The 15,146-nt window shown below is 48.3% G+C and overlaps 1 protein-coding gene across 1 annotated transcript in view; it reads right to left on the bottom strand.

Moving 5' to 3' along the window:
* The window catches only part of HTT (huntingtin), a 190,318-nt gene extending 177,080 nt beyond the window's left edge, over positions 1–13,238 (bottom strand). The window contains 1 exon segment of the mRNA XM_044295709.1: positions 12,938–13,238. Coding sequence (XP_044151644.1) covers positions 12,938–13,032 — 95 coding nt within the window. The 5' untranslated portion in view covers positions 13,033–13,238.
* Positions 13,239–15,146: the final 1,908 nt, after the last annotated feature.

Below are 15,146 nucleotides of genomic sequence, written 5' to 3'. Positions count from 1 at the left end.
ATGCGTTACCGATACTGCCCCATCCAATGGTCAACCTGTTTTACACAACTCACTTGACACCAATGTTATAAAAAGGGACCGACCCAGGAGGACAACCCCTGTCCATGAGCCTCGCTAGCCATAACGGAGAGTCACTATGGAGAGCAGCACACCCATCTATTATGATGTCGCCCATTAATCTGAGCGCCCGCGCATATTCCCTTCAATGGCCGAACTGGGTGTAATGAGGTAGTCATACAACAAGCTGTGACTACACTAACCCTCTAAGTGGATAAATGCGGAGCATGCCCACAAAAACATGTAAAAGAGAGAGTAGTAGTAAGGCCATGAGGGAAAGCACCTGCCTAAAACACAAAAAGTTACTTTATTGAACCCTACTCTAAATGTGACTAAAGGAATTTTTGTAATATGCGTTATTTTATTTTAAAAAAAATTATTTTCTTAGCAAAATTAGGTGCCTGAAGTTCAGGTGCCTACTGCGCTTTAGTATCCGTTCCTGGGTTCACTGAGGCTACAATTGGCGCTGTACAGGCAAGAGCCCCATAGCACATCCAGCTCCTGCCTGTACCCGCACTGATAGACGGGCTATGTCAGGCTTTAGCAGAGCGTGTACAGGCAGGAACTGGGTGCGCTATGGGGCTCTTGCCTGTACCGTGCCGAGTGCGTCCTCAGTAAATCCGCATTACCATACACAACACTGTATGCGATTGCCAATTGTAAAGCGCAATCAGCACCTGACCTTCAGAAACCTTTTTTACCCTATGGGATAAATACATTTATTTTTAATAGTTCAGGTGTTTTGGGACATGGCCATGTTGTTTATTTTTAATATGGAAAAATGGGGTAATCCGAATTTTTATATATTTTTTTGTATTTTTAAAAACTACCCCCCAACTTTTTTTTTTATTATTATATTTTTTTTTTTTGTGCCCCTAGGGAACTTGAACATGCAATTGTCCGATTGCTTGTCCCATAGACTGCAATGAATTACCATTGCAGTCTATAGGAGATTCACCATGTTCCTATGGAGCTCTGCCACAGCATCTTTGTGCCAGGCCTCGGAGCATTTAGAAGGCCCAAAGCTGCCACTGCAACAGAGCAGCTCTACTGATTCCAGCACTGGGCGAGCCATTTAGGCCCTGGGAGAGCAGCCCTCCCAATGAAAGACCACTCGGATTATATGGTTGCAATTGACCACACCATCTGAGAAGTTAAAATGTTTGCGATCGGAGTCATTGAGGATTATGGACATTGTTTCCAAGTATCGGCTATGTGAACCAACAGGCAACGGGCGGCTAAACTTCTGAGTAGGCGTCATATTTAAAGACCCAACTTATGCCCTACATAAACGGCAGAGGTCCGGACAGGGTTAAACATCTGTCAGCAGTTTTGACCATGCTAAACTGCTGGCAGCACTAGATAGGGGCTGGGAGGAGCATCACAAACATACCTTTGCTGGAGTTTTTATTATCAGGAGTAATGTGAATATGAAGTTTTATTCTGCCAGATTATGCTACCACTCAGAGTAGAGAGGAGGGACTGTGAAGCAGCTCAAGGCAGAGAGCACTCCTCAGAAAATTTCCACCTTCTAGGCACTTGCATGAGCATAATCTGTCAGAATAAAACTTCATATTCACATTACTCCTGATGATAAAAGCTCTACAAAAGGTATGTTTGTACTGATTCTCCCAGCCCTTACTTAGTACTGTTAGCAGTTTAGCACGATTAAAACTGCTAAAAGACACCCTTGCAGGTTTCATGCTGACCACTGAATCTCGGTAATAGTCTTGACAATTCCTGTTCTGTGAAGATCACTTCTCAGCAGTCATCACATTATCCTCAAAGTCAGGACTGCAATGGCAGAAGACACCTACGTATAGATAACACCGGATAAACCATTTACAATACGGCACACAGCTTTTCTTACCCCCTCCCTGACCAGTTAACAGAGCATGCCCACAACACCCTCCCATAGGTCAATGAGTCCTCTCCTATCCATTGAACCCTATTGTCCACGTGGCTGCTGTAAAGCAAATCTATGAAGTGCTGGCAGCAGCCCGGTCAAGATGATATAGATGAACTGCTGGGAGACTGGAGGATGTCCACCCCTGGACCACGTCAGACAGACACCACAGTGTGAGCTAGAAGACCCTCTCCAGCTATAGGCTCCCTGAGGACTAACACAGACCATAGCAGAGAAGCTTACAGAGAATTTCAGGTCCGGCCTGTGGCCCTGTTCACGCTAATCTGGATTAACAGGGGTCCTGACCGTACACAGCACGCGGCTCGCTCAGCGTCTCCTCACTCGGCCCTTTCGCCTTCATTGGTCCATACAACCATCGGCATAATTATACCATATAACAGCTGGAGATGCGGAGACAGCTCAGCTTCACATCTATTCACAGTTGTTTTCAGGTTTTATGTGGATAAAGGTTAATCTCCCGCTGAAGTCCCAGAGCATGCCCACAACACTCTCCCGCTGAAGTCCCAGAGCATGCCCACAACACTCTCCCGCTGAAGTCCCAGAGCATGCCCACAACACTCTCCCGCTGAAGTCCCAGAGCATGCCCACAACACTCTCCCGCTGAAGTCCCAGAGCATGCCCACAACACTCTCCCGCTGAAGTCCCAGAGCATGCCCACAACACTCTCCCGCTGAAGTCCCAGAGCATGCCCACAACACTCTCCCGCTGAAGTCCCAGAGCATGCCCACAACACTCTCCCGCTTAAGTCCCAGAGCATGCCCACAACACTCTCCCGCTGAAGTCAATGCGATGATTAATGGATGAGATTTCGCCCTGGAAGATATTTCATCAATCTTTAGGCATTTGTTTTTAAACTTTATGTAAAATTGCAGGAAGGTGCCCATGGATGTAAAGTGGTGGGTGGCATTCCCAATGTGCCAGGTGTCTATCTTCAGACAATGTATGAGGTGTATTATTTATCTCCATTTTACAATTTAAAGGGGTATTCCGGTTGTTAGAAGCTATCCCCTATCCATAGGATAGGGGATAACAGAGCGGTGGGGGATCTACTGCCGAGACCCCCACCAATCATGAGAATGGGGACCCCATACCCTCTGCAGCCCACAGTGGTCATACATTCATTTCTATGGCATTTCTATCGCATAGAAATGAATGGAGCGGTCACACACATGCCCAACGGGCTGCTCTGTTCATTTCAGGGGAGTTGAAGGTGGTGCGGGACACTCGTTCCCATAATATGTAGGGGTCGCAGCGGTAGGACCCCCACTGATACTGAGGATAGGGGATAACTTCAAACAACTGGAATACCCCTTTAAGTTGCATTTGTGTTTGTCCTGAATTTAAAGGGGTTGTCTCATCATGGACAATTGGGGCATATCGCTAGGATATGCCTCCATTGTCTTATAGATGCGGGTCCCACGGCAAGTGAAGGAGGGCGCACTGCGCAGCTGCCCTCAATTCATTTTCTATGGGGCCGGTGAAAATAGAGCGCTGGATCGGCTATTTCCGTTGGGCCCATAGAAATGAATGGGAGCGGGGGCCTCGCATGCGCGGTACGCTCCCATTAACTTCTATGTGGAGCCGGCTAGGTGGTGGCCAGACCGGAGTCCTCCAGCCACCACCTTGCGGGGCTCCCTTCTCTTGCTAAGCCAGTAATGTCAAACTCATTGGTCACATGGCTTAAACGCAATACCAGGCACAGCCACTACACAATGTACGGCGCTGTCCACGGAGCACAGAGCTCCTAAAGATGGGTCATCAATATTTAACACTTAGAAAATAGTTAAAGGGGTTTTCCAAGGTAAAATAATACAAATAAATCAGTTCATTAATACCAAAAGCTTTCATCAAATTGCAAGACACAGAAAATAGATATTAAAACTACAGGAACGTTAAATTCTATGTTTCTATAGGGTTTAAAAGTAATATCAGGAAGTATTACTGAGAGAGTAGTGGATGCATGGAATAGCCTTCCTGCAGAAGTGGTAGCTGCAAATACAGTGGAGGAGTTTAAGCATGCATGTGATAGGCATAAGGCTATCCTTCATATAAGATAGGGTCAGGGGCTATCCATAGTATTCAGTATATTGGGCAGACTAGATGGGCCAAATGGTTCTTATCTGCCGACACATTCTATGTTTCTAAATGTCCTGGGATTTATAAGAAATAACCAGAACACATAGGACTTCCAAAGTCCATATTTTGCGTTTATTCCCCTCCCCGTACTCCTCTGTAAACCATGGGTGGAGGAGGGCGAACACCATGGAAACCTCTGAGCGAGAAGATATAAGCGGACAGGCGGCAGGTGCGGCCCCACCCCAGCACCATACCGCATGACACACCTTAACCCCTTCACACCTGCACCTCCCTATGTTCCTCTGTATACTGGTGGCTCAGGGGTTTACTCCTGTCACACGGTCTAAATCCAACTATAAAAGGGGTTTTATATATATATATATATATATATATATATATATATATATATATATATATATATATATATATATCATTACTAATGTAATATACAAATGAACCAGTTCCAGGAACACACTATGGTTGTACGTGAAGCAGATATCCATCCTACAATTGCACAGTCTATGTGTAGCCAGCACGTTCTGGACTGTATCTGTATTTTAGGTGACCCCTTTCTCCATCTATTTAAAGGGTTCTCCGGGAATTAGATTAAATAAAATTACCAAATACCTGTCATTAGTTATAATTGCTTGTTTTGTCTAGGGAGCAATCATCTGGAGTAAAAATAAAAATGGCCGCCGTCCCATTAGTGCACACAAAACCTGTCCTAATCACACAGCAGGACAAGTTACGTCTCCATACTGAGCTAAAGAGCCACTTCATCCTCCTCTCTGCTCATCAGGGATTATGACCCTGAACACAGGAGATCTTCAGATGACTCTGTAGGAATGGAGTTCATGCGGAGAGATGAAGTACAGAGAGGACAGACAGGACAGACTGTGGTAAAGGAGACTAAATAAAAGTGCTTCTAATCAGCCACATCCCCACCTCCTCTCCATGTCTCTTAATGAACTCCATTCCTTCAGAGATTCAGCTGAATATCTTATCAACTGTATTCAGGATCATAATCCCTGACAAGCAGAGAGGAGGATGAGGCAGCTCTTTACCTCAGTGTTGTGAAGTAATATGTCCTCCTGTGGGATTAGGACAGGTTTTGTGCGTACTAACAGGACGGCAGCCATTTTATTTCTCCTAATGATTGCTCCCCAGACAAAATCGGACATTACAACTAATAAAGAGGTATTTAGGAAAATATTAAAAATAAAGTTGTCGTTTTTTTACTTTATTAATTTCTGTACAACCCCTTTAAGCTCTGCCTGCCAAATAATCGCTGCAAGACCACCACTCTTCCATATGAGTGGGGTCTGTCAGATCTATTACCCCTCTTCCATGTTACATCTACATGTGGTAGTGGGGACTATCCCATCCATTACCGCTCTTCCATGTAACATCTGGTAGTGGGGTCTATCCCATCCATTACCGCTCTTCCATGTTACATCTGGTAGTGGGGTCTATCCCATCCATTACCGCTCTTCCATGTTACATCTGGTAGTGGGGTCTATCCCATCTATTACCGCTCTTCCATGTTACATCTGGTAGTGGGGTCTTTCCCATCCATTACCGCTCTTCCATGTTACATCTGGTAGTGGGGTCTTTCCCATCCATTACCGCTCTTCCATGTTACATCTGGTAGTGGGGTCTATCCCATCCATTACCGCTCTTCCATGTTACATCTGGTAGTGGGGTCTTTCCCATCCATTACCGCTCTTCCATGTTACATCTGGTAGTGGGGTCTATCCCATCCATTACCGCTCGTCCATGTTACATCTGGTAGTGGGGTCTATCCCATCCATTACCGCTCTTCCATGTTACATCTGGTAGTGGGGTCTTTCCCATCCATTACCGCTCTTCCATGTTACATCTGGTAGTGGGGTCTTTCCCATCCATTACCGCTCTTCCATGTTACATCTGGTAGTGGGGTCTATCCCATCTATTACCGCTCTTCCATGTTACATCTGGTAGTGGGGTCTTTCCCATCCATTACCGCTCTTCCATGTTACATCTGGTAGTGGGGTCTATCCCATCTATTAGCATGGAGGGAGTCTCTCTGACGGCATACTCAGCATGTCCACAAAATACCTGATAAGAAGTGTGTAATACTAATCTGCTCCTGAGGTGGCGCCGCAAGGGAGTTAAGCAATTCCAATCTCTCTTCATAGATCCCAGCTGATGATTTGGGGGAGGGGGGGGGGGGGGTCCCTGTGTGTCTATCATCCTCAAGAGACCCTCCTAACTGAAAGCAGACAACACACATAAATGACACGACATGAGCACACACTGAAAGCTATGAAACCTCCGGCGGTTACCAGTCTCACACTCCGTGCCTGAACCCTGGATCTGCAAACACGTAGAAGCCATTTCTGCTCATTCCCGGCGCGGCGTCCAATAAAGTAATAAGACTTTACTGCATACATTAAACAACGCACAGCGGATGTGGCCAACGCTCAGGACTTTGTCCTAGGACGGCCATGGATCATGGAATTACATTGCGTTACTACATAAGCACTCCCTGTGCAATCTACAAACAGCGGATCCGCAAAATACGGATACCGTCGGTGTGCCATCTGCATTTTTTGCAGACCCATATGTCCGTTTCACAAATTATAGAACGTCCTATTCTGGTCCACAAAATGCAGTCCACGGAGCCACTGAAGTCAACAGGTCCGCAAATAAATGCGGGTGGCACACGGACGGTGTCACTCCATGTGCTGTCTGCATCCGTTACTCCGGTCCGTGGCCCCGCTAAAAAAAAAATAGAACATGTCCTATTCTTGTCTGTTTTGCGGACAAGAATAGGCATTACTTTAACCCCTTAAGGACCCGCGCTGTACATGTATGGCGCAAGGTCCGCCAGGGGAGGATTGCGGGGGAAATCAGGGCACCATGGCTGCTCTTACCGGCGGGCAGCCATGGCGGGTAAGGGGAGCATGGTGCAGCACCGCCCGCTGCAGCTCAATGAAGACCGGTACATCGCAGCGCCAGAAGCTGAAAGAAGATGCCGGGCGGGTCGGGAGGGGGTCAGGGTGAGATGACCGGTGCTGAACTGGTTAGCACCGGTCTCCTCCGAGGTGAGGCAGGGGACACCGGTGTTTGGTGTCCCCTGCCAGCGCAACGATTGGCTGGAACAACGCTCCAGCCAATGACAGCGCTAGAGCTGCACAAGAAAGGGAAGGACCTCCCTGCATGCAGCCATTCTAGCTGGTGACTGCATGCAGACAGGTTCTGTGCCTTTCTGTGCTGCTGTTGGCTTGCTGGGACTTGTGGTGCACACCACTGCGATTTAACACTTTCCTGCTGAATGAAGAAAAGAACAACATCTGGAATTGCTGCACTGATATTTTTTTCATTTGCAGCTGTTCCAGATCCCTAAACCAGCCTCCGTCCCTGCGGTATTTTCTCCGGCCAAATACCGTAAGAGGGACTGAACTGAAGACATCCTGATGCATCCTGAACAGATTGCATTGGGACAAAATGTTTTTTTTTTCCCCGGTATTGAGCCCCTATGACGGAACTCAATACCGGAGCCCAAATATAATGTGCAAAAAAGAGCAGCACTCCAACGCAGGATAAAATAAAATCCCAAAAGTTTATTCACCCATGGTGTGGCGACGTTTCGGCTAGAGTTCTATATTGATATATAAGTTCGTTTTTAGCCAGTGGTCACTTTTTTAACACTGGAATGAATTTTTATACTACATTTTTTGCACGGTCTGTGTGCTGCAGAGCACCGCTCAGTAGTGTGCTCATCCTTCTATCTTCATTCAGCAGGACCTGCGCCAACGTCAAAAGTCCTTTTGCAGGTCCTGAAAGAAGAAACAAGAAGATGATGCCGGCTGCGCGATCAAGTGGATGGGGCTAGTTAACCGTTTTTATTTTTTAACTCCTCAATGGACATTTTAGTAAGCATTCTGTATTAAGAATGCTATTATTTTCCTTTATAACCAATGAATACACATTAATGGGGTCCGGGGTTGCTTTCTTCCCTATCTCTTAGCAACCATGCATGAAAATCGCACTGCGGATGCTTGCAATTTTCACGCAGCCCCATTCATTTCTATGGGGCCTGCGTTGCGTGAAAAAACGCTGAATATAGAACATGCTGCGATTTTCACGCAACGCACAAGTGATGCGTGAAAATCACCGCTCATCTGCACAGCCTCATAGAAATGAATGGGTCCAGATTCAGTGCGGATGCAATGCGTTCACCTCGCACATTGCACCCGCGCGGAAAACTCGCCCGTGTGAAAGGGGCCTTAGGGTACTTTCACACTAGCGTTAGAAGAATCCATTGCCGGAACTGCCTGCCGGATCTGGAAATCCATATGCAAATGGATTTATTTATTTTTTCCCGGATCTGTTAGACTTATGCATTGAAATAGTGGATGCATCTTTTTGGCATCTTCTGGAATAACAGATCTGGTATTACATTTTTTTCAAGGCTAGAAAAAACTGCGCATACGCAGATCCAGCAATGCGGCAATTTCCGGAACACTTAGTACCGGATCCAGCATTAACACATTTTAATGCAAGCTCAGTAGTGTTAGGCCCCTTTCACACGGGCGAGTTTTCCGTGCGGGTGCGATCCGTGCGGCGAACGTATGGCACCCGCACTAAATCCTGACCCATTCATTTCTATGGGGCTGTGCACATGAGCGATGTTTTTAACGCATCACTTGTGCGTTCAGTTGAAATCGCAGCATGCTCTATATTGTCCGATTCTGACGTGACGCAGGCCCCATAGAAGTGAATGGGGTGTGTGAAAATCGGATGGCATCCGCAAGCAAGTACGGATGCCGTGCGATTTGCACGCACGGTTGCTAGGAGACGATCGGGATGGAAACCCGATCATTATTATTTTCCCTTATAACATGGTTATAAGGGAAAATAATAGCATTCTGAATACAGAATGCATAGTAAACCAGCGCTAGAGGGGTTAAAAAAAATAAAAAATAATTTAACTTACCTTAGTCCACTTGCTCGCGAAGCCCGGCATCTCCTTGTGTATCCTCTGCGCTGAAGTTGAACAAGACCTGGGGTGAGCTGCTCCATTAAATACCGGTTAAGGACCTTCGATGACGTCACTCCGGTCATCACATGGTCTTTTACCATGGTGAATCACCATGGTAAAAGATCATGTGACGTACCATGTGATGACCGGAGTGACGTCATCGAAGGTCCTTTACCGATATTTAATGGAGCAGCTCACCCCAGGTCCTGTTCAACTTCAGCGCAGAGGAGACACAAGGAGATGCCGAGCTTCGCGAGCAAGTGGACTAAGGTGAGTTAAAATTTTTTTTATTTTTTTTTAACCCCTCTAGCGCTGGTTTACTATGCATTCTGTATTCAGAATGCTATTATTTTCCCTTATAACCATGTTATAAGGGAAAATAATACAATCTTCAGAACATCAATCACAAGCCCGAACTTCTATGAAGAAGTTCGGGTTTGGGTACCAAACATGCGCGATTTTTCTCACGCGAGTGCAACGCATGACAATGTTTTGCACTTGCGCAGAAAAAATCGTGCATTTTCCCGCAACGCACCCGGCTCTTATCCGGCCAAAAAAACTGACGCCCGTGTGAAAGAGGCCTTAGTTTAATTTCATCCTTGATGTACCCTGTAGTTCTACCGCCTCATATCTGATTTAGTCCGCATAGCTTACAGATCACTTTTCACCAACCACTACATATTCATTTCTGTGAAACACATAGCCTTCTGGTAGGAATAACAGAGTAACGGCACAACATAGAGGCATCAGAAAAGATTCCCCACGAAATTGCAATTGTGGCGCATGCGGGGCTTGTAAGAAGGTACCTGGAATCATCGTGGATGGAAGGTATGTGTCACCGAGGTTCCCGGCCTCGGTGAAGTTAGAGCCGGTATTTTATGTGTTAGCAGCCGCTATTGCTAATTGACACCGTGAGATTTAGTATGGCTGTCATACCTGATCCGGGACGGCTCTTACTGGGAGTAGTCAAAGTGCTAGGTGGGTGACTACTCCCCATGTTCGAGGCCAGGTTTTGCCAGGCATAAAAACCAGCCAGCACTACCAGGTGTGGATTTACCTCCCTCTGACAGTGCAGCTCAGGAGTCTGTGTGCTGTGAACTGAGGGCTGTGCTGGGCTGGAGAACTCGGGCCCCTCTAAAGGCGAACAGGCCGTCTATGGACTTGATGAGGCTGAACTGCTAACAGGGTGTGAATTAACACCCAGGAGAAAAAGGTGACTTATTGTTTAAAGGGTAAACATGTTCTATTTTTTTTTTTTTACAGTGCGGACGGATCACAGACCCGTTCAAGTTGAATAGGTCTCGATCCGTCCTGGCTTCCGCACGGATGTTGCCCGTGCATTGGGGACCGCAAACTGCTGCACAACTGCCGTGTGCATGAGCCCTCAGACAGCATTGCAGAACTGATGTGGACACGTTCATACGGCCATCTGAATGGGCCCTAAGGGAGAGGAGATCCCTCATGGGCTATAGAAGAGGAAATCTGTGTAGGAATTAAGCTGTCGATACATGAGAACTAGTGCAGACAGCAGCATCCTGGACACACAGATCCTGTGTGAGATAATAGGAGGCACACTCCTGAGGAAAGTCTGCAATTAGGAGTAGGTTATAAACAGTATCAGGGGGTCTGAAAATGAATGAAGGAATGAGGACTGCAGCCTGGAAGGTACTACTACTACTACTATTTGTTTTTACTCTAGGTAACAATTACATATGTAATGTCATTCTTCCATGCCAAAGGTGTCCCTAGTCTTTAATTACAGCATCTGTATTATTACAGGAGGCGCCCTCTGTGTAGAACAGTTAGCAGTCACACACGTGGTTGTGGATTTTCAGCAGATCCAGAGAAGCGGTTCAGACAGCAGACACGTTTATGGTGCTGATGGAATAAACAGCGCCATGTGTGAATACAGTGCAATATGCTTTCCAGTCAGTGAATAGGAACATGTGCCCACATCCTGTCCGGCTGATAGAGGTAAGGGCACATTCACACGCAGCGGTAATGCTGCGGCCAGAATTTGTAAATACACCGCCACCTCACATAGCAGAGCCGGGTGCAGGATATTGGGGGACACCGCATAGCAGAGCCGGGTGCAGGATATTGGGGGACACCGCATAGCAGAGCCGGGTGCAGGATATTGGGGGACACCGCATAGCAGAGCCGGGTGCAGGATATTGGGGGACACCGCATAGCAGAGCTCGGTGCAGGATATTGGGGGACACCGCATAGCAGAGCTCGGTGCAGGATATTGGGGGACACCGCATAGCAGAGCTCGGTGCAGGATATTGGGGGACACCGCATAGCAGAGCTCGGTGCAGGATATTGGGGGACACCGCATAGCAGAGCTCGGTGCAGGATATTGGGGGACACCGCATAGCAGAGCTCGGTGCAGGATATTGGGGGACACCGCATAGCAGAGCTCGGTGCAGGATATTGGGGGACACCGCATAGCAGAGCTCGGTGCAGGATATTGGGGGACACCGCATAGCAGAGCTCGGTGCAGGATATTGGGGGACACCGCATAGCAGAGCTCGGTGCAGGATATTGGGGGACACCGCATAGCAGAGCTCGGTGCAGGATATTGGGGGACACCGCATAGCAGAGCTCGGTGCAGGATATTGGGGGACACCGCATAGCAGAGCTCGGTGCAGGATATTGGGGGACACCGCATAGCAGAGCTCGGTGCAGGATATTGGGGGACACCGCATAGCAGAGCTCGGTGCAGGATATTGGGGGACACCGCATAGCAGAGCTCGGTGCAGGATATTGGGGGACACCGCATAGCAGAGCTCGGTGCAGGATATTGGGGGACACCGCATAGCAGAGCTCGGTGCAGGATATTGGGGGACACCGCATAGCAGAGCTCGGTGCAGGATATTGGGGGACACCGCATAGCAGAGCTCGGTGCAGGATATTGGGGGACACCGCATAGCAGAGCTCGGTGCAGGATATTGGGGGACACCACATAGCACAGCTCGGTGCAGGATATTGGGGGACACCGCATAGCAGAGCTCGGTGCAGGATATTGGGGGACACCGCATAGCAGAGCTCGGTGCAGGATATTGGGGGACACCGCATAGAGCTCGGTGCAGGATATTGGGGGGCACCGCATAGCAGAGCTCGGTGCAGGATATTGGGGGACACCGCATAGCAGAGCTCGGTGCAGGATATTGGGGGTCACCGCATAGCAGAGCTCAGTGCAGGATATATTGGGGGACACCGCATAGCAGAGCTCGGTGCAGGATATTGGGGGACACCACATAGCACAGCTCGGTGCAGGATATTGGGGGACACCACATAGCAGAGCTCAGTGCAGGATATTGGGGGACACCACATAGCAGAGCTCAGTGCAGGATATTGGGGGACACCACATAGCAGAGCTCAGTGCAGGATATATTGGGGGACACCGCATAGCAGAGCTCGGTGCAGGATATTGGGGGACACCACATAGCAGAGCTCAGTGCAGTATATTGGGGGACACCGCATAGCAGAGCTCAGTGCAGGATATTGGGGGACACCACATAGCAGAGCTCAGTGCAGGATATTGGGGGACATCGCATAGCAGAGCTCAGTGCAGGATATATTAAGGGACACCGCATAGCAGAGCTCGGTGCAGGATATTGGGGGACACCACATAGCAGAGCTCAGTGCAGTATATTGGGGGACACCGCATAGCAGTGCCGGGTGCAGGATATTGGGGGACACCACATAGCAGAGCTCAGTGCAGTATATTGGGGGACACCGCATAGCAGAGCTCGGTGCAGGATATTGGGGGACACCACATAGCAGAGCTGAGTGTGGGGGATACAAGATATCGGGGTGCCGGTCCTGTGACATGACGGGGTACTCACGGCTTGTGCACCGGCTCCTCCGCCACCGCCGGTCCCTGCTGCTGGAAGGATTTCAGGGATTCGAAGGCTCTCATCAGCTTCTCCATGGTGGCCATGTTCCTTCAGCCGCACAAACAAGGCCGCGACCGGCTTCTCTCCGTCACCGGACCACCGGCCTGCAGAGCTCACTCCACGGACCCCACGCTCCGCCACCGCACTGTCACCAGCTCACTAACCGCCATCACCAGCCGCCAGCACCGGGAGGAATCATCAATGACAGCTCCGGCCGTAGCCTAACCCGCTTCACCTCTCCCAGCCAATGGAAAGCGTCGCAGCCAGCTGAATGACAGCAGAATCAACCAATAGCGAGTCACAGGAAGGTGACATAACCAAAAACGTGATTGGTGGAACGAGGAAGAGGCGGGACCTACTAGAAACGGGTAGTGAAAAGAAGGTCATGGGGCGGAGCTTCTGGTGGAGGCTCCGCCTATCGGTCGCAGAGACTGGAGCACATGGGCGGCTGCTTGTGTTTACTACTGTGTCTGGGCAAGAGCTGTGAGGAAAGAAGAAACCAAGGAGGGACCTTAGCAACCAATCCCGTCACTGCTTTCATTTTCTACAGGATTAAAGCTGTGTTCTGATTGGTTGCTATGAGCAACAACGTTGCTTTTACTGTACTTGTTTTAAAAAGAGGCGAGTTTTATGCAGATTTCCATTAAAGGGCGGTTCTAGGCAGTTTGGAAGTAATCCTGTCTGTCAGTAGCCACCACTAGGGGGAGCTCTCTACACATTACATACAACAACCTGCTTGAAGTCAATGGGAGCTATAGTAATGCATTTTTTATGAACTCCCTCTAGTGGCAGCTGTAGGAAATTACCAGCAATGACTTTATCAGTGAAAATGCATAGTCTGCGCTAATTATGTAAAGGCAGGAAGGTGGCACCCCCTCCAGAAGTACTGATCTTAGCCATGTAGGCTGGGGCGACAGTATTTTTTCTTCTAAGCCATGCCTCTAGCCATGGGCCCCGAATTCAGGACTGTCCCCATCGACCAGGGACGGTCGGGAGCGATGATCTTGCACTGGAGTTACGCCATATAGGGGCCCGGAGGCTGGCGCTAGGGATGAGCGAATCGACTTTGGATGAAACATCTGTAGTCGATTCGCATAAAACTTCGTTTGAATACTGTACGGAACTCGGGCTCCGTTCCAAGTGGTAACTTGGAACCAAACCAGAGTTCGGGAAAAGGTTTTTAACAGTAGAAATTAATTTTTGAAGCAAAAACTTTGGCTCATCGGAGCCAATACATTCTAATACTGCTCCGTACAGTATTTAAACAAAGTTTTATGCGAATCGACTTCGGATGTTTCATCCCAATTCGATTCGCTCATCCCTGGCTGGCACTTTTATGAAGGTGTGCTAGAAGTACACTGCCTACGGGTGGCAATGTTATGGTGGCACCGAATGTGGCGAGTATAGGTGCCTCTGTTTTTGTATGTAGAGTAGGGTGACCAGACGTCCTCTTTCGACCAAACATGTCTTCGTTTTTGGGACCTAAAATAAATTGTCAGGCTGGGATTTCTGCACGAAGGCGCAGGGAACACTGGCTCCTCACTGGATGTGGAGGACAGGGCCCGCGATCCCAGCGTGAGGACCCTGCACATCCCCTGAGGAGCGAGTGGTCCCTGCCTGTTCAAGTGGATGAGGTGAGGGTTGAGGGTTTTTACACAAGACAAGCAGAATGGGGGCATTTATTATACATGGGGGCCACTAAAGGGCACATTAGTAATAGTGGAGGGCACTGATGGGCTATTAATAATACTGTGGACCACTAATGTCTGCATTAATAATGCTGGGGGCCACTAAAGATCGCATTTATAATACTGGGGGCCACTAAAGATCGCATTAATAATACTGGGGGCCACTAAAGGTCACATTAATAATACTGGGCGCCAGTAAATGGGGCATTAATAATACTGGGCACCACTAAAGGGGGCTGAAATTATACTAGGTGCCACTAAAGTGGACTTTAATAATAATGGGGGCCACTAAAGGGGGCATTTTACAATACTGGGGGCCACTAAAGGGGTTATTAATAATACTGGGGGTCACTAAAGGTTGCATTAATAATGCTGGGGGCCACTAAAGGTTGCATTAATAATACTGGGGGCCACTAAAGTGGACTTTAATAATACTGGGGGCCACTAAAGGCGGCATTTATAATCCTGGG

This window comes from Bufo gargarizans, chromosome 1 (assembly GCF_014858855.1).
Source record: "Bufo gargarizans isolate SCDJY-AF-19 chromosome 1, ASM1485885v1, whole genome shotgun sequence".
Taxonomy (NCBI): Eukaryota; Metazoa; Chordata; class Amphibia; order Anura; family Bufonidae; genus Bufo; species Bufo gargarizans.
The sequence above is the reverse complement of the archived record's forward strand: the minus strand, read 5'-3'. Positions and strand labels throughout refer to the sequence as shown.